Genomic DNA, 18450 nt, shown 5'->3' with positions numbered 1-18450 from the left:
GCCCCCCCCCCCCCCCCCCCGTCTTAGGATGCTCTCTGGGCTCTCACTGCTTTCCTGTTACAGTTCTTATACTTCTGGCCTGTGTGGTTTCTTCTACAGCCCCAACTCCTTGATTCAGGAACCAACCAGGAAGCTAGACCACTTAGAGATCAACCTATGGTGTGAAAGAACCAACTCTTACCTCATCTTTAGCTTGGAGCAAGAATTCGCTGCCATCCTGGGTCCTGCAGGAGACATAGGACTTCAGGGATCTTGAGGGGCCCAGCCCCTGCTCCCATCCATTGCCTTTCAAGAAAACTGAGAGCCCACAGGGGAAATAAAGCAAGGCGGAGCCCCCCTCCCTTCTGCCCATGGGAGGGACTCACTGGAGCTTGAAGACATGTTTCTTTTTCTTGTAGTCACTAGCCACCTCGCTGGTGGCCTTGTGCAGGCTGAGCAGTGGTTCCCCACCATGCGTGCCCCCCGATGATGGGCCTTTGGAGTCCTTGTAGAAGCCTAGCTCCCCCTTGCTGAGCACACAGTACAGGCTCACCCATGACCTGGGGGTGGTGAGATGGTGACTGAGGCGGAGCTGCAGAGTTCTGCCTGGGAACTCCATCATCACCCTTACAGAGCAGAGCGTGTGCTTGATCTTCTACCTCTGGCCCTTTGCCCCACAAGGCAGGTCCTGTTCTGGGAGGTGTGACTAGTGCTCCCAGAACCAAGAGTTTGCCCAGGCTGGTCCCTGCTGGCTAACCCTTCCTCATTTCATATTGACTTTCCTAAAAGCAAGACACGAGCTGTTGGGATAGGAAGGCAGCCAGTAGTAGGCAGAGCCCTTGTCTAGGATTCACTAGCGAGGAGCTGGGGGTATATCCCAGTGGTAGAACATGAGGCCACGGGCTTGATCCCCAGTCCTGGAAGAATTCACCTGACTCATATGCACACCCGTGTTTCGTTCATTGATCTCCCTTTCCCCATGCATCGCCTTCTCTGGTTCTCTTTCCCCACCCTTCACCAAGTTGTTCCTTCAAGGAAGACGTGAGGTTCTACAGTTTGAAACAAGATCTGGTCTCCCCATGCAGCCAAAGGCCCTGTCTAGGAAGAAGTCCCCGGCTAGGAAACTAACATTCAACAGGTGTCAGTGTTCATTCCCATGCTGGTCTAGGGACAAGGAAGGAAACGTTAACTTCAGTCAGCACCAGCAAAGCCTCAGCCTGTCCTGCTCCCTTCGTGTCCTGGGTCCAGATATCACTCTACCTGACTCTACCTGCCCCACATTTTCCACCTCGGTTGGACAAAAATATACTGGACAAGTACAAGCTGAACTCTCTTCAAAAGTAAACACACACACACGTGCAAACGTGTTAGGGCCTGAGGAGACTAAGGCACATGCAGCCAAGCCTTACAGCCTGAGTTCAATCGCAGGGAGCCACGGTGGAAGGAGAGAACCGACTCCTGGCAGTTGTCCTCTGACCTCCACACACAACTTCCATCCCCAACACAAATAAATGTAGTTTAGATAATTTAAGAAAAAGCTGGCCCAGCGGTGGTGGCTCACGCTTTTAGTTCCAGCCCGTAGGAGGCAGAGGCAGGTGTATCTCTGTGAGTCCGAGGCCGGCCTGATCTACAAGAGCTACAGGTTCTAAAGTTACAGCGAAACCCTGTCTCGAAAAACAAACAAAACCCCAAAAAACAAAACAAAAGAAAAAGCAAAGCTGCTCATCTGGAAATCTGAAATAACTTCCAACATTCCGAAACTAGGTCCTCAGTTGAGGCTCTGTTCCTTTCTGGACCCCCACTGTAAATTTCATGAGTAGATGTTGTAAGGTGGGGGGGGGGGGATCCATCCCGTCATCCCGCTCACTGATTGGATGCCATCTTGAAGCTCCAATTCACACCGCACTGGAATCATCCATATTAGACACTACTTCAGGTTTGCTCCTTAGCCACAGTCAACACCTAGGGTGGTCGCTGAGACTGAATCTCAATTTATTCACGTTAGGGGCAAGTACCATGCGCCCATCTCGCTCGAGCCAATTAGCTATTGGAGCCTCTAAACGTCGACCACGCCCCTCCCCTTCACGGGTTGGAATCTTTGAATTTGAGCTCCGCCCCCTCCCGCCCAGCTACTCATTCATGAAACACCCAGAGCGGGCTCCCAGCAATCCAAATCCCCGCCCACGCGCTCACCGGTTGGACGACTTGCGGTTAGCGTCGAGCTCGCGCTTGCGCAGCAGGAAGCCCTCGTGCTGCACTGTGTGAGTGGGCGGAGGCGGAGGAGCGGGGGCGGAGCCTCCCTGGGCAGGGGCGGAGCGCGAGCGCCGGCTTCCCCCGCCCTCACCACCCTCTCGAGGCCGTGGCCGCCGGCGTGGCTTGGGCCGGTCCCGTGCCCGCGGCCGATCGGGCCGAGGTGTCCGCTCGGGCGGCTCAAGCCCGTTGGGCAGGCGACCGGGGGGAAGCTCACGAGGTTGAGGCAGCGACGGCTGTGTGAATGAAGGGAGTGGGGAGAGGGGTACTGTCCATGATGACTAGCGGGGAGCATCCCGTCTCGGGAGCCTTAGGGCCAGGGGTCCCATCGTTCTGCAGGGCCGCTTATCTTGGAGGGGAACATGAGAAGACCCTCAGGGCTGAGGAGACCCCCTTGGGTTTTGGGAATGGGTCATTCGAATTTAGGCTTTGGAATTCTGGAAGCTGGAAGGTAGGGACAGGGTCTAAGGAGGTAGACTAGAGGAAGGGCATAGAATTTCTGTGTGAGGAATCTTGGGGTGGTCTCTTGAGTGACTAATGAGGAAATTGGGGACCCCCACAAGGCTGGAGAAATAGAGAGTCTAAAACAGATGGGGCAGAGTTTAGAGTCTAATCCTTGTGTGTGGAGGGAGAAATAAGGGTCCTGGGTTTGTGGCTCCATATGCTGACTGCAAGGTCCTGGAAGGAGGATGGGCCTGCGCAATGATTGCCTCTAGAGATCCTGGCCACTAAGAGGACTTCTACCACCACCCATTCCTGTGACTCAACTTACCACCCCAGCAGGGAGCCCAGGGCCTGCCTCTTTCTCCTGCAGCTGCTCCACAATGTCCGCTAGGGTGGCCTTCCTGGAGAACAAGGGCAGAAGACCCAAATGAGATGCAGTATTTTTGGCTAGGGTCCTGACTGCCTGGACAATCATACCATACCAGGCCTTGATACCAGGCCCCTGCCCACAACTCAGCAGTCTCACACATGTGTGCCTTGCACACCGTGGGTGTTCCTGACACAGCTACTCGATGTACAACTAAATCCCTCTCTCCAAGGTTTTTTCTTATTTGTTTAGTTGACTTTTTTTTAATAGGTTTATGTGTGTAAGTGCTTTGCCTGCACGTGTGTGTGTGTGTGTGTGTGTGTGCGCGCGCGCGCGCTTCGCCATGTGGGACCTGCTGACCGCAGAGGCCAGAGGAAGGCACTGGATCCTCTGGAGCTGGAGTTCCAAACGGCTGTGGGCCACCCAGTGTGGGTGCTTGGAATAAACTGGGGTCCTATGGACAGCAACAAGTGGCTTGACCACTGTGCCATCTCTTCAACCTTTGATTGATTTAAGTCAAGGTCTGACCTCTGGCCTCTCTGAGGATGACCTTGAACCCCCACTCCTCCCACTGCCTCCCAGGTGATGGGAGTACGGGCCAGGGCCACCACACTCCAATTACTTGTTTGTTTTAGAGACAGAATCACTCGCTCTGATGCTCAGGATGTGCGGCAGGGCGGTTGGTCTGGGACTCTGTCCTTCACGCCTAAGGGCTATGGCCACACGTGAAAGAGCTCACTCTGCTGTCCTCTGAGCTTTGTTTGTTTGACTGATTGATGAATTTTCCTGAGACAGGGTCTCTCTACGCAGCCCTGGCTGTCCTGGAACTCCTTCAGTAGACTAGGTTGACCTTGAACTCACAGAGATCCTCCTGCCTTGGTCTCCAGAGTGCTGTAATTAAAGGCACGCGCCACGTGCTGCGTGTCCTTTGAGTTTTAAGCAGAGCAAAAGGCAAGCTGGTGTCTTTGAGCTTTTAAACATACTGTTGTGTTCTTTAAACATCCCCCTGAGTTTCTAAGTCCCCTGGGCTTTTCCTCCCAGTCCTAAATGTCTCCGGTCTTCACAGTTTAGTGAAAAGTCTGTTTCCGTCACTGCTCCTGGGCCTCCCGCCATGGCCTCAGAAATGCTAGCCACCACCGTGCTCACTTGGGCAGTTCTGAGCCCAGAAGCCCAGCCCTTGGGCCCTCTAGACCACAGCTTTCCCTTCCCCTAACACCTTGGTCACAGAGGTCCTCACCCTTTGACCAGCTCTCCTCTGGTTGGTGTCTCCTGTTCGCTAGACTCCTGTCTCTCCAACCTCCTCTCCCGCCGCTCCCTCCGCCTCTCCATCTGCTCATAGCGACCCAAAGTAAGGCTATGTGGTGCCTCGTGGTCCGCGGACTCCTGGCGCTCCGACCGCCGCCTCCGCGCAGCCTCCTCTGGTTGTTCTGTGGACTCCTGGCGTTCTGACCGTCGTCTCCGTGGCAGCTCCTCCGCACGATCCGCTGACTCCTGGCGCTCCGGTCGGGGCCGGACCTGCTCTGCCAGCGCCGGGGTTCCAGGGGTGTCCGTCGTGTCCAGCGCTGTGGCTGTTGGGGCCGCGGGTTCTACCCTCCCCGGGACCTCAGGAAGCCGGTCAATACGCGGCTGGAGACGCTCGGGCTTGAGCTCCTGGCGCACATACCCAACCCGGGTCCGCACCTCGGCTGACAGCGTGTCCGAGGCTCGGCGAGCCAAGGGCTCATAACCCCCTGGACGTAGCAAAGGCGCTGCCTTGGCCGCCAGCTCTGTGGGGTCCCCAAAGAACTTGCGCCCCAGCAAGGGGGTGGGTGGCTGCTTGCTCTGCTCTGCCTTGAGTTTCTCGATCTGGGGGAGGGGGTAGAAAAGTCAGGTCAGGTCGGGGGGGGGGGAATGTGGTGGAGCCTAGAGAGTCGTTCGCGAAGGTCTGGGCATTCTTTCTCGCTGTTTAGCTTAGCTTCTTGGAGAAACAGGGTTTTCAGGCATTGCCTATTCTTGGCCAAAACCAAATCATTGTTCTTTCCACAAACACCCATTGATCTTGTAGGGGAAAAGGGGGCCTTCCCCCCCCCCGTCTTTCTTCCTCCCTTCCCTTCCCTTCTGCTTGTTTTGGTCTTTGTTTTGTGGGGTGTGTGTGGTGGGATCTACATGGAAAACAGGGCTCCATGTAGCCCGGACTGGCTCCAAACTCGATATTACTGAGGATGACCTTGCACTAACTTCTGATGGCTTCTGTTGCCACCTCCCAAATGCTGGGAATGAGGTGTGTGCCACCACCCCTCTGACAGCTAAACAGTCACCTTCTCTGGGTGCTTTTCTGACCCCTCCCACCATATCTTCCCTAACAGCCCCCCCCCAGGACCCTGAGGCATTTTATCACAACAAGGTCTTTGCATTCGCAGTGTCCTTCAAGTCTCATACTGGACTCTTCAGGACCAGACCAACGGCTTCTGGGTTCCCACAGACCCCTCAAATCCCCGCCCCGTTTTATCTCCCCAGACTCAACCTATTTTTCATAAAAAATTTTGGGCCCCTCTGGGTTCTTAACAGTCAGTTACAGGTATATCCCTCTGCCTTCCTTTACAGCCCAGGAAGAACCTATGTCCAGTGCTGTCCAGTGCTGGGCCAGGCACCCAAGCAAGTCTAACATATAGGGATGGTGGGTGGGAGGTGGGATCTGGGGTCTGACCGTGGTCAAGCGCCGTAGAGAGCTGAACCTCTCCTCCCAGGCTGCGGCTGCTTTTCGGAAGGCCTCATGTCGCCGGATAAGCTGCTCCACCTCGTCCACACTGCTGCCCAGCTCCCGGCTCTGCAGGAGCGGCTCCTGGGCTGTCAGCCAGGCATCAGCCACCACGGCCTCCTGAGCAAACTGGTGCACCTCCAGCACTGGGGGTAGGCATAGGAGGTGAGGCGCCAGGAGAGCCTCAGACCTTTGCCTGGGGTGGGAGCTAAGGTTTTCTGGCCATCCCCTCAGGCTACCCCCAGTCCAGCCTTCAGAGTCATGGGGACTTAAAACAGGGTATTTGTTGTGTGTGCATTAGGATAACCCTCACATGGGGGGCTGAGCTCAAAAGTAAGACAGCCCCCTCATTCACCCTCCCAGCCCCAAGGTCCCTGGGCACCCAAGGGGGACATGCAAAGCATGCTCATGTCACTTGTCACCCTCTGGTCTTGACCAGACGTGCAGAGGTTTGTCCCCTGTGCCGAGGCACTGGTGTGTAGGCCCTCACTCACTCTGCTGCAGCCACTCCCAGTGACGGTCCCACTTCTCAGACACCTCCTCCTTCCGGGTTCCCAGCTTGTCCAACTGCGCCTGGATCTGGGAGTGTGGGGGTGGGGTGAGAGAGGCGTCGGGGTAGGCAAAAGGTAGGAGCAGAGAGGGACCCCATGTTTCTCCCCCACCTCATCAGCCATGGCACTCTTGTTGAGTAACAGGGAGCGCCCCAACTCCTGGCAGGCCGTCAGCTCAGGCACACGAGCCTCCAGTTCTGTCTTCAGACCCTGGTGGTAGTTCATAAGCACCTCCACCGACGACACATCCCTGCAGCGGGGAGGGGACAGGGATCTAAGCCGCATGCAACCACCCTCAGGCTGCCCCTTAGATGCAAATCCCGAAGGACACATTGACACTGCTGTTCTACAGAACCCCAGGACATCGACCTTCTCTGGCCAAGTTCTGAGGTAGTGATCCGAAAGTGCCAAAGTTTGCTTTAGTGTGCCTAGAACTTCAGGTCCGACTTCCCCTCCTTCTCCATCCCTTCAACAGGGCCTCGTGTAGCACATGCTGGCCTGGAACTGGCTATGTCGCTGACGATGACTGAGTTACATCCTCAACCCTTGTGTTTGTTTTTTATTTTGAGGCAGGGTCTTGTTAAGTTATCCATCTAGCCCTGAACTCATTCTGCTGCCTCAGCTCCCTGAGTATCCAAGTGGATCTGCCTGTGCCACCAGGCTTAGCTCAGGTTTGACTTCTGCTGGACACTGACCCCAAACTACTGCGTAAAGATCTAAGGAGTACCTACTAGGTTAAGTTGCAGCATCTGCTTTACTGACTGTGACAATGGTCTCACAGCTTTCTCTCCGTACCTGGCCAGGCCTTACTGTGACACGCCCACAGGGAGGCCAGTGTGAACACCTGGATAGGATCCAGAGCAGAAAGCACTCTAGGCCAAGCCTAAAAGGGATCCTCACACATCTGAAGCACCCAGAACAGTGGCTGGCACACAGAGGCACTTTACGAAGGGGCTGTTGGAGGTGGGGCAGCTACTGAAGACCGCCATAGGTAAGCAAAAAAGCCCAAGATGAGGCGGGGGGGGGGGGGGTTGGAGGGAGGGGAGCACCTGGGTTTGTCAGCTGCCCCGATCTGGCCCGCGATGCCATCCATCCAGGAAAGCAGGTCACGGGCCTGGCTGTGGAAGCGCAGCGCATCGGCCGTGGAGCTGACGTGCAGGCGAGCATCCTCACAGGCTGCCAGCAGCTCCTTCCAACCCTGCAACACCTCCTGCTCGCGGCTGGCGATGGCCTCGGCGTGCTCGCCCGCATACACCGTCCGCAGCTGGGCCGCCCCCTCCTGCAGCTGCCGTACCTGAGGGGCACGACCCGCCGTGTGTGGGGGCACAGGCTCCGCCCTCTTATTCATCTCACTTGACCCAGCCTCCACCCTTCCTTCCGACAGCACCTGTGGCCTCCCGTCCCTTCTCCGTGGTCCAGGCTCCTCCCTCCCCCAACCCCGTAGCTCAGGTTCCTCCCTTTCCTCCGCCTCTACAGCCCAGGTTCTCCCCTCCCCCCCCCCCCCCGTTTCTTCCCTAAGGCTCCTGGACTGCCTTCTGACTTTGCCGACTAAGGCTTAAGCCTACTGCCTGATCGATCGCTCTCTGACCTATCCGTACCCGTGCTCTAGCTTTTATCTTTACTACCAGGTTTCTTTCATTTGGCTGCCTAAAACTCTTGCTCTGATAACTCCTTCTGCCGTGTTCATTGCCTGCTCTTCCACACAAGTCCGCCTTTCTCTTCTCTCAGAGCCATCTGATTTTCCCAGGAGCCCTGGTGTCTGTTTCTACCCTGGTGTCTGTTTGATATAATTCCTGGGTTTTTTCCCCGTTTACATCAGACCTACTAGTCACCTACTAGTAATCCAGCTTCCAAATACCGTCCCAATTTTTGTTTTAAGTAAAGATTTCACTGTGTAGCCAAATTAGCCTAAATTTGGGATCTTCCTGGGATTATGGGGGTGTGATGTTATGTCTGGCAGCTTACATAAATTTTTCTTTTTCTTTTTTTTTCTTTCTTTTTTTTTTTTCGCGACAGGGTCATGTTTTGTAGCCTAGCCGAGCCTTGAACTCTTGATGAGCCTCCTGTCTCAGCCTCCTGAGTGCATAAGGTTTCAGGCTTTCAGGCCTGAGCTACCACACCCAGCTTAGACCTTTTCACCTCTGGTAGAGGCTGGAAGCTCACTGCAAGTTCAAGGTCAGCCTGGTACAGTAAAAAAGTCTCAAGCCAGTCAGGGCTGGCTCTCTTAAAAAAAAAAAAAAAAAGGAATAAATTTCAGCATTGCCACCCGCCCCCAGTCTCGACTGGATTCCTTGGCACGGTAAAAGATCTCGTCTGTCTGTCTGTCTGTCTTTCTTCCTTTCTTTTTTTCTTTCTTTCTTTCTTTTTTTTTGGGGGGGGCGTTGAGACAGGGTTTCTCTGTAGCTTTGGAGCCTGTCCTGGAACTAGCTCTTGTAGACCAGGCTGGCCTCGAACTCACAAAGATCCACCTGCCTCTGCCTCCCAAGTGCTGGGATTAAAGGCGTGCGCCAGCACCACCTGGCTAAGATCTCCATTTTCTATCTGTCCAGTTTCCCCTTGTCCCCAGGCCGCTTTCTCTGTCCACTGCCAGCCTGCTGATTCTACAGCAGCTGTCTGCTCTGTTGCCTACACTCCCAGCCCCACTACTCAGGCCCTCCCACCCTGCTCTTAGGCTGCCAGTCACCCCACCTGGGACACGAGGAGCTGCAGGTCGTGCTCAAAGGCTCGCAAGGTTCGCTGCATGGAGCTGGCACTGGGTCTGGGCTCTGGTGGTGCCGTCAGGCGGGGCAGCCGCCTCCGCTTCTCCTCAATCTGCCCTTGAAGCTCTCGGGCATCGCTGAAGAACTTATGAAGCTCCCGAGAAGCAGCGAGCAGCTGGGCCCGAGTGCCCATGAGCTCCAGGAGTTCAGCCCAGGCCTCGTTCAGCCCATCCTTCCACTCAGCCATGGTGGCCGCCGCTGTGTGGCCGCACTCAATCAGCTCGTCCACCATCTGGTTGACTGCCGCCAGCCGCTCCCGCCCTGCCGTTCCGGTCTCACTGGCAAACTCTGAGAATTTCTCCTGTAGCACCTGGACAAGGTGTGGGGTGAGAAAAATACCTAAGTGGGTGACAATGCTACATAGTCACCCACTAAATATAGTATTAATAACTGATATATAGTATTAATAACTGACACCATGCTAGGCATTGAGTGTAGCATGTGTGGTGTTTTGTGTGTATGTGTGTGACAAGGTCTTAGGTAGCCAAGGCTGGCCTGAAACTTACTGTGTAACCAAAGATGCCTGGAATTCCTGATTCACCTGCTCTCACCTCTCAGGTGCCACAAGTGCTCCTGTGTGTGTGTGTGTGTGTGTGTGTGTGTAAACGCATGTGTGTCAGGGCCACGAGGTGAGGTCATTCGAAAGGAGGCCCAGAGGCCTTCATAGGATGCACAGTGGTCGCTAGTATCATTGGTGTGTGATGGTTTGAATGAGAAGGGCCCCCATAGGCTCATAGGTTTGAATACTTGGTCTCTAGTTAGTGGAAGTGTTTGGGAAGGATTAGGAGGCGTGACCTCGTTGGAGAAAGTCTGCCACTGGGGGTAGGCTTTGAAGTTTTCAAAGACTTGGGCCATCCCAATGTGCCTCTTTCTGCCTCCTACTTTTGGGTCACGATGTTGGCTCTCAGCTGTTCCTGACATCATACCTCTCTCTACTCCACCATCATGGACTCGAACCCTCTGACACTGTAAAGCCAATTAAATGCCTTCTTTTATAAGCTGCCCTGGTCACAGTGTTTTGTCCCAACAGAAACATAACTAAGACATGGAATTCACAAGACCCCTCACCGACACATGCTCGAAGTCCTGGCCCAGCTCCGGGGAGCCAGCCACCACCTCCTTCTCGGCAATCCAGTGTTCCAGCTCGTCCACCTGGCGGCTGAGCTGGTATAGCCAGTACTGCTGCTCCAGGCTCACCCTGCGCTCTTCACCCAGCTCCTTGAGGGCCACATAGAGGCGATCCACCTGGGACTGTCGCCGGCTGATCTGCTCACTGAGGGCAGATAGGGGACAATAGGGAAACCCCTAAGACTCCCTCCCAAGGGAGGACTGCTTCTTCCTGAATCTTTGCCAGGGTCCTGTCTCTTTAAGATCCCCCTCTGGTGGGGGCAGTTTTCTGCAAATCTCACACTGAGCCAGCGTGGTACTCACTGCTTTGGCAATAAGAGTAAGTGATACTAAAAATATAATGCCATAGTATCAATAATTAATATTTTGCTAGGCACTGAGTGTACCATAATGGGTATTTTTTTCCCCTAATGACAGGGACTCATGAAGCCCATGCTGGCCTCAAATTCTCTATGTAGCTAAGGACCACTGGAATTCCTGGTCCCTCACTACTGTTTTCATAACTGGACACACACCCCCCATCCCTATCCAGCATCCTTTATTGGTTTTGTTTATTTGCCTAGTTCCTATCTTTGTTGCTCCACAGTGATGTGATTAGGGTTCCTAACTCCTTCCCTCAAGACTCAGGTCCACCTTCCGTCCCCTCTTCCAGGCTTCTGGACACGGTCTTAATCTGTTGTCCCTCTAAGATCCCACCACCAGCCAAGCCCCCAGAGGCTCAGCAAGGTCGCATTACCCAGCTATTCCAGGATGGCTCTGGCTCTGCCCCATTCTGATGTCAGCAGTCCAGGTTTTCCAGTCTTCCCAAACACTGTAAGAAGTCATCTCCGGCCTGCCCTGGCTATCTGCCATCTATTGATCTCACTGTCTTTTTTTTCCCTCTTTCAGATAGGATATCTCTATGTGAATCTTTCTGGCCTGGAACTCTCAAATTTGCAGCAATCCTACTGTCTCAGTCTCCGGGATGCTGGGAATACATGAGGGCCCCATCAAACCTGGCGCTGCTACTCTAACTCGGTCCTAGCCTTCCTTGGGCCTTTCCCTCCGAATTAGCCCCGCCCCCAGCTCACCCACCTGTCTGGGTGTCCCATCTCCAGCAGCGCCCGACACTGGCGCGACAGCTGTGCAATGCTTTCCTCGTAGTTCTCCACGCCCTGCTCTAGTTGCAAGTGTTTCTTAAGAAGCTGCAGGGTGCTCTGTTCATCCTAGGAGTACATGGCGCCCGCGATAAGGCGGCAGAGGCCGGGCCTTCCCAGCTCCGGTGTGCCCGGACCCCCTCACCCCAGTTCTGGGCGCACCTTGCCCTTGTCCTCACTCATCATGAGCAGCTCCTGCTCGCCCAGCCACGCCTCCACCTCCGCCACATCAAAGTAGTACTGTTCCACCTGGAAGGCAGCGTCCAGCGTCTGCTGCCTTCGTTCTGCTGCCTCCCGTAGTCCGGTCCAAGCGCTCTGCAGCTGCTCCTGGCCCCTGCGCACTGCCTCAGCCTCCGGGCTGCGCAGCGAGGCCAGCGCGACCGCGCGCTCCAGCACCTCCTCCAAGCGCGGCCCGTGAGCCTGGATCTCCCGCCGCAGGCCCTGTGGATGAAACATGGAGCGGAGGGGTGTCAAAGCGTCCATGACACACCGTGCCCCTCCGCGACTGGCCGGGCCGCTGAGCTAGAAAGAACACCCTCAGATCCCTTGCCACTTGCCAGGTACCCACTCACTGATACCCACATGCTACAGGTGGGAAAAGTGGCCCTGACAAGAGAAGTGCAGTCCCAGGGAAAACTGGAGGCTGGCTCCAAAGACTGTACTGTCAAACAGGATTTGTAAGAAAGAAAGGACCTCCTGGACTCAGCAGCTGTCACTACCTGCTTAAGTCCTGCACGTGATCAAGCTACTGAGAAGCCCTGTGTGATAGGCTAGCTTAGCCTTGCTAAGGATCTATTAGTAGCTTGTGACTGGAGGAAGAGTAGTCATTTGTAGTGAGATTGAACCTGGGACCTTTGGAAGGCTAAGAAAGCACTTTACTACTGAGCCAGGACCCCAGCCCCACACTGATGCTCCACCTCTGAGCCGCTCCACCTCTGAGCCACACCCCCAGTTCTCTTTGGTTTTGATGGCAATAGGTAAACATGCATCTGTTGGGGGCCTTTCATCACCAATTAAAGAGAAGACTGTGACCTGACAAAAAGTTCACTCTGTAACAACAAAAAAGAAGCAGAGACTCATGACAGACTCTAGACGCACTGCTATCCAGTCTTGTCAAGGACGAGAGGCCTCATTCTCTCACTCCCATCTACTCATCTAGTTTTTTAAAAATGATTTATTTATTTTTGTGTATGTGTGTGGTTTTTTGAGACAGGGTTTTTTTTTTTTTTGTTTTGTTTGTTTGTTTGTTTGTTTGTAGTTTTGGAGCCTGGAACTAGCTCTTGTAGACCAGGCTAACCTCAAACTCACAGAGATCTGCCTGCCTCTGCCTCCTGAGTGTTGGGATTAAGGCTGTGTGCTACCACTGCCCGGCTGATTTATTTATTTTTATTTTATGTGCATTGGTATTTTGCCTGGATGTATATCTATATGAGGGTTCTGAATGCTCTGGGTTTGGAGTTACAGACAGTTGTGAGCTACCTTGTGGGTTCTGGATCCCCTGGAAGAGCAGCCAGTGATCTAAACCACTGAGCCACGTGCCCAGCCACCACTGAGCCATGTGCCCAGACACCACTGAGCCACGTGCCCAGCCCCTCTAACAGGTATTTAACTGGCTTCTTTCCTAGCACTCACACCCCCAAGGGTCCAACCTCACGCCCTCACCTGGCTCAGCTCACCTGGTTCTTTTTGATGTGCTGCTGGACAGCCTGCAAGCCATTGCCTCGCTCTGTCTGCATGGCCAGCGGCAGCCGCTCTTGGACCCATGCCTGGGGAGGACAGGAGAGGGTCAGTGAGAGAATGCACCCAAGGATCGCTGCCTCCCCATGAGCCTCAGACCCCTGTATATGCATGGGTGACCTTGCTCACCTCAGCCCCAGGGACATCAGCGTCCTGTGTGACACCCTCCATCCAGCTCTCTGCGCTTGAGGCAGAAACCCACTTAGCTTTGGCCTCCAACATGCAGGCCTTGCTTCCTGGAGTTCCCTTCCCATCCCTCTATGTCCTGTTTCCTCAGTCTACACATCCTTTCCCCCAGGAAGACCCCCACCTTCTGGCTTTGAACTTCTCTGAGTTCCTATCACCCCTGAGGGTCAACATCACTGCCGCCCGGACACCCCTAGTGGCAGGGCTGAGCCCTCTATGTAAAGCAACAGACAGTGGCTTCTTTGGACACCTGCTGGGCCCTGGCCTCACACAGTCTGAGGGCCTGGTCAAGACCGAGTGAGGATAAACAGATGATTGGATGGATGAATGATTGAGTGGGTGAGCATTTGGTGAGATGAATGCAAATGAGTGGGGTCAGGGGTCAAGATCCACAAAAGAAGAGGCAACCAACTCCATGACCAGGAGTGCTGGGCACACTTGCAACCCCAACACTAGGGAGGATAAGGCAGGAGGATCAAAAATTCAGTCATAGTTGGCTACATAACCGGTTCCAGGCCAGCCTGGACCACAAGAGACTGTCTCAAACAGGAGAGAGAGAGAGAGAGAGAGAGAGAGAGAGAGAGAGAGAGAGAGAGAGAGAGAGAGAGGAAGAAGGAGGAGGAGGAGGAGGAGGAGGAGGAGGAGGAGGAGAGGGAGAGAGGGAGGGAAGGAGGGAGGGAGGGAAAGAGAAAAGGAAAGGAAAGAAAAGAAATTTGTTTCATGAGTAAATGAATGAATGGCTAGAGTACATAAGGTGAAGGAGCGAAGGACTGAAGAATGTATCTGACTCTCACCCTGGGTCAGTCCTGGTTTCATTCACCGTCTGCGCCCATAACGTCAATCTCTGGCCTTACATCCCGCCCCAAAGTCTCCGCGCACCCACGCCCCGCCTCACCAGTTCGTCGTCGAGGTCATGCGCCACCTGATGCAGCTCCTTGGAGGCCAGCAGCAAGCGGCGGCGCTCCTGCAATGGTTCCAGCAGGCGCACCAAGCGCTCGCCCACCGCGCTCTGCCGCTCGCCCACCAGGTCCTTGCTTGCCTGTTCCAGGGGCAGCGCCGCCGTCTGCGCCTGCAGCTCGCCCACCTCACGGCACCACTCTTCCACCTGAGACTCCATGGACTGTGGGTACAGGGGCACAGTCAGCAGTCCCAACCTCCTCCCAGGCCTCTTCTGTGACAAGGCACTCACCTGGGCAGGTCATTCCACTCTCACCCTGCTCAGTGCCTCCCGGAAGTACCACTCTCCCTCTGCATGAGCCTGTGGAGCTCCATACCAGCCCCTACCTCGGGAGTGGTGAGTTTGAGTCCTGCCAGGTATGTTCTTAGTTGTCAATCAGATTTCAACTCAAAGGTTATTTTCTCAAAGAATTCCAAAGGACCACCCCCACACACACACACAACTAATATGGTCCAACCATTCATGAATTTTCTTCAAAGTTGAATGGATCACTTTTTTTTACTGTAGGAAACTGGGACCCAGAGAAATAATTTGACTGATAGGTCAATCTTGTCTGATATAAAACCAAACACAAAGCTACAGTGATTTGGAGGCTGGGGTATAGCTTGGTTGGGATAGTGCTTGCTTGGTGTGCAAGGACACCCTGCCTTCCATCCCCCAGTACCACAGAAGACCAAGTGTAGTGATCCAAGCCTGTAATTCTAGCACTCGGGAGATAGAGTGGAAGAATCAGGAGTTCAAGGTCAGCCTGGGATACGTGAAAACCCATCTTAAAATACACAGGAAAATTAATATCTCTTATAGCACTTGAAATCCCCGAAGATTAATGGATGGGCATGGGCCAAGCAATGGTCCGATTTACCTGGGCCCTTTCTCTGTTTTAACAGCTGCAGATGGGTTTAAGACTTAAATGGAATGAGGAAATCTGTAAATTAGGAGAAGAAAGGGGGCCCAAATGCTTTGAGAGTGTTGGGAGGGGCTTTCCAAGAATAAAAGCCAATAGGGTGAATAATGCTAAGTCGGACCACATTAAAGCATGTTTGTACTGGCCCTGTCTATGCCACAAACAAAGCACCCGAAGGCAAACAACTAATGGGAAAGTCATTCCAAAGGCGCTGAGCAGGAAGCCATTTTTCTCTAATTTTTGCAGGTATTTGTTGTGTGTGTGTGATGTGAAGTCATGCATGCTGTGCCATGGCACACATGAGGAGGTCAGGGGACAACTGTAGGGAGCTAACTCATTCCTTCTACTGTGTGGTCTGGGGTGGAACTCAGATCATCAGGCTTGGTGGCAAGTGCTCGCTTTTCTTAAAACTTATCTATATTTTTTATATGTATGTGTGCATGCCACATGTGTGCAGTAACTGTGGAGGCCAGAAGAGGGCGTTGGATTCCCTGGAGCTGGAGTTACAGGTGGCTGTGAGCTGCCTGATATGGGTACTTGGGAAGCAAATCTGTATCCTCTAGAAGAGCAATATGTGATCTTAAATATTTTATTTTATGTGTGTCTTGCCTGCATGTATGTCTGTGCACTACATACATGTGTGCCTGGTACCCTTGTAGGCACAGAACATGGCACTGGATTCCCTGGAGCTGGAGATGCAGGCAGTATGGTGGTTTGAATGATAATTGCCCTATAGGCTAATGTATCTGAATACTTGGTTCCCAATTAGTGGAACTATTTGGAAAGGATTAGGAGGTGTGGCCTCGTTAGAGGAGGTGTGTCAATGGGCTTTGAAGTTTCTAAACCACTCCTAGTTAGCTCTCTCTTCTCTGCTCTGGGTTTATGGATCAGTTGTACGCTCTTAGCTACCACTCTAGTGCCTGCCTGGCTGGCTGCTGCTATGCCTGCCTGGCTGGCTGCTGCTATGTCTGCCTGCCTGCCTGCTGCTATGCCTGCCTGCTGCTATGCCCCGCCCCCATGATAGTCATGGACCCTACTGCCCTTTGGAACAAGGAGCCCCACATTAAATACTTTTCTTTACAAGTCGCCTTGGTCATGGTGTGTTATTACAGCAAATAAAAAAAAGTTACTAAGACAGAGTGTGAGCCTCCGCATGTGTCCTGGGAACAGAGTCTGGGTTCTCTGCAAGCGCAGCTGAGCAGCCTCTCCAACCCTTCCACTCTCTCTTTTGTAGACAGACCCTCAAGTAGCCCAGGCTAGCCTCAAACCGAAACTCACTATATAGCCAAGATGACCTTGAACCCCTGGTCTTTACGTTCACCTCTCAAATTCTGGGGCATCACCATGACAGGTTAAAACTAGTTTCTTTAGCGCTGTAGAGATGGCTCAGTGGTTAAAAGCACTGACTGCCCTTTCAAAGGACCCAGGTTCAGTTCCCAGCACCCACAGGGCAGCTCACAACTGTCTGTAAATTCAGTTCCAAAGTATTCAACAAAACACCCTGGCAAAAACACCAATGCACATAAAAAATAAAGAAAAAAAAAGAAGAAAACTGGTTTCTTTAAAACACTCAGATATGTCCCCACATCCTACAACCTGCCCCTGCTGCCTTAGCTTTTCAATAGCAGCCGCCATTGACAGACAACTACCTTTTAAAGCCTGGATTCTCTTTGGAGATGGTATTTCTCTGTAGCCCTGACTGGCGAGGAGCTCACAGGAGACCTCCCTCCATTAGTACCCGCAGTGCTGATGTCAAGGCTGCGCACTCCACTGTGAACGACTGGCTTCACGCATGCGTTTTCAGATTACTCCCCTGCTTCTAGAGCGTAAACCTCCTGAGTGCTGGCCAGGCCAGCTTCCCTGCTCTATACAGGTGTCTGGAACCGTACCTGGCACACAGTGGGTCTCTCTTGAGAACCGTACCTGGCACACAGTAGGTCTCTCTTGAGAACCATACCTGGCACACAGTAGGTCTCTCTTGAGAACCATACCTGGCACACAGTAGGTCTCTCTTGAGATGTGTGCAATGCATGAAAGAATGACGGCAGCAGGAGTGGAGGGCTGGCTCAGCAGGTTAGAGCACAGGCTGCTCTTCTGGAGGACCTGGGTTCAATTCCCAGGACCCACATGGTGGCTCACAACCATCTGTAATTCCACATCCTCTTCCAGCCTCCTCAGGTATAATGCAGACATGCATATAAAATTTTAAAATAAGCCGGGCGGTGGTGGCGCATGCCTTTAATCCCAGCACTCGGGAGGCAGAGACAGGCGGATCTAAAACAAATACTATCAGCAAGGAAAAAAACTGTCCCAAATAGAAATGGGCATCAGATGAAAATGGGCAGCAGACAGAAAAACAGAAAGCTGCCCAGTCCCACTGACGGTCAGGAAAAATGTAAATTAGTACATGATTTCCTTCTAGCCATCCCATTAGCAAAGCTGCAAAAACTGAATGCTACGCTGTGTTGGCAAAGATGCAGGAATGAGCACCCTCAGCCACCAACAGGCCTGGTGTAAGGGGTAGATCCTTTTATAAGCAAATTTGGCAACTTCTACCCAAAGCAAGTGGTGCACACGTCTGACCCTGGGCTTCCACTGCCTCTGCCAGGAACAGATCTCCAGAAATACTGGCACCTATATGCAGAGAAGTTTGTGTGTGGCTTTCAACATAGCAGGGTTTACAATGAGAGAAAATTGGAAACAACCTCACAGTCCATTAAGAATGAAATGGTGGAATGAGGTGGAACCACACACCCTGGATCCCAGCACTCGGGAGCAGAGGCAGGTGGTCAACCTGGTCCAGGACAACCGGGGCGACACAGGGAAATCCTGTCTTGAAAGAGAGAGAGAGAAAAGAGAGATGGGGCTCTGGAAAGATAACTCAGTGGTTAAGAATGCTGGCCGTTCTTCCCAAGGACCCAAGTTCAATTTCCAGCACCCACATGGCAGCTCACAACTGTCTGTAAATCCAGTTCCAGGGGATCCAACACCCTTACACAGACACAGGTGTAGGCAAACACCAATACAAATACATAAATCATTAAAAAGGAAAAAAGAATGAAATAGTGGGGCCTGGAGAGATGGCTCTGTGGTTACGTGACTTTCCAGAGGACCTGAGTTTGGTTCCCAGCTCCCATGATAGGCAGCTCACAACCAACTGAAACTCCAGCCCTAAGGGGATCTGATGTCTCTGGCCTCCATGGGCACCAGCACTCACGCACATACCCACCACCATCATTTGAAAAAAATAATAAATGTTTCTTTCTTTCTTTCTTTCTTTCTTTCTTTCTTTCTTTCTTTCTTTATTTATTTAT

The 18450-nt window shown here is 53.1% G+C and overlaps 1 protein-coding gene across 1 annotated transcript in view; it reads right to left on the bottom strand.

Annotated features, from left to right (window-relative positions):
- Window positions 1-18450, bottom strand: part of Sptbn4 (spectrin beta, non-erythrocytic 4) — an 88372-nt gene that overhangs the window by 3605 nt on the left and 66317 nt on the right. Inside the window, exons 21-35 of the mRNA XM_050129032.1 lie at window positions 14170-14394; window positions 13028-13117; window positions 11514-11792; window positions 11290-11420; window positions 10156-10360; window positions 9017-9397; window positions 7378-7622; window positions 6440-6578; window positions 6272-6356; window positions 5727-5923; window positions 4278-4885; window positions 3002-3074; window positions 2173-2465; window positions 366-539; window positions 182-224 (exon numbers count right to left, since the gene is read on the bottom strand). Of these exons, the coding sequence (XP_049984989.1) occupies window positions 182-224; window positions 366-539; window positions 2173-2465; window positions 3002-3074; window positions 4278-4885; window positions 5727-5923; window positions 6272-6356; window positions 6440-6578; window positions 7378-7622; window positions 9017-9397; window positions 10156-10360; window positions 11290-11420; window positions 11514-11792; window positions 13028-13117; window positions 14170-14394 (3168 nt within the window). The remainder of the gene's footprint in view (window positions 1-181; window positions 225-365; window positions 540-2172; window positions 2466-3001; window positions 3075-4277; window positions 4886-5726; window positions 5924-6271; window positions 6357-6439; window positions 6579-7377; window positions 7623-9016; window positions 9398-10155; window positions 10361-11289; window positions 11421-11513; window positions 11793-13027; window positions 13118-14169; window positions 14395-18450) is intronic.

This window comes from Alexandromys fortis, unplaced genomic scaffold (assembly GCF_014885135.2).
Source record: "Alexandromys fortis isolate MF-2015 unplaced genomic scaffold, M_Fortis_MF-2015_v1.1 scaffold_293, whole genome shotgun sequence".
NCBI classification, from domain to species: Eukaryota; Metazoa; Chordata; class Mammalia; order Rodentia; family Cricetidae; genus Alexandromys; species Alexandromys fortis.
This window is presented reverse-complemented; position numbering and strand designations above follow the sequence as displayed.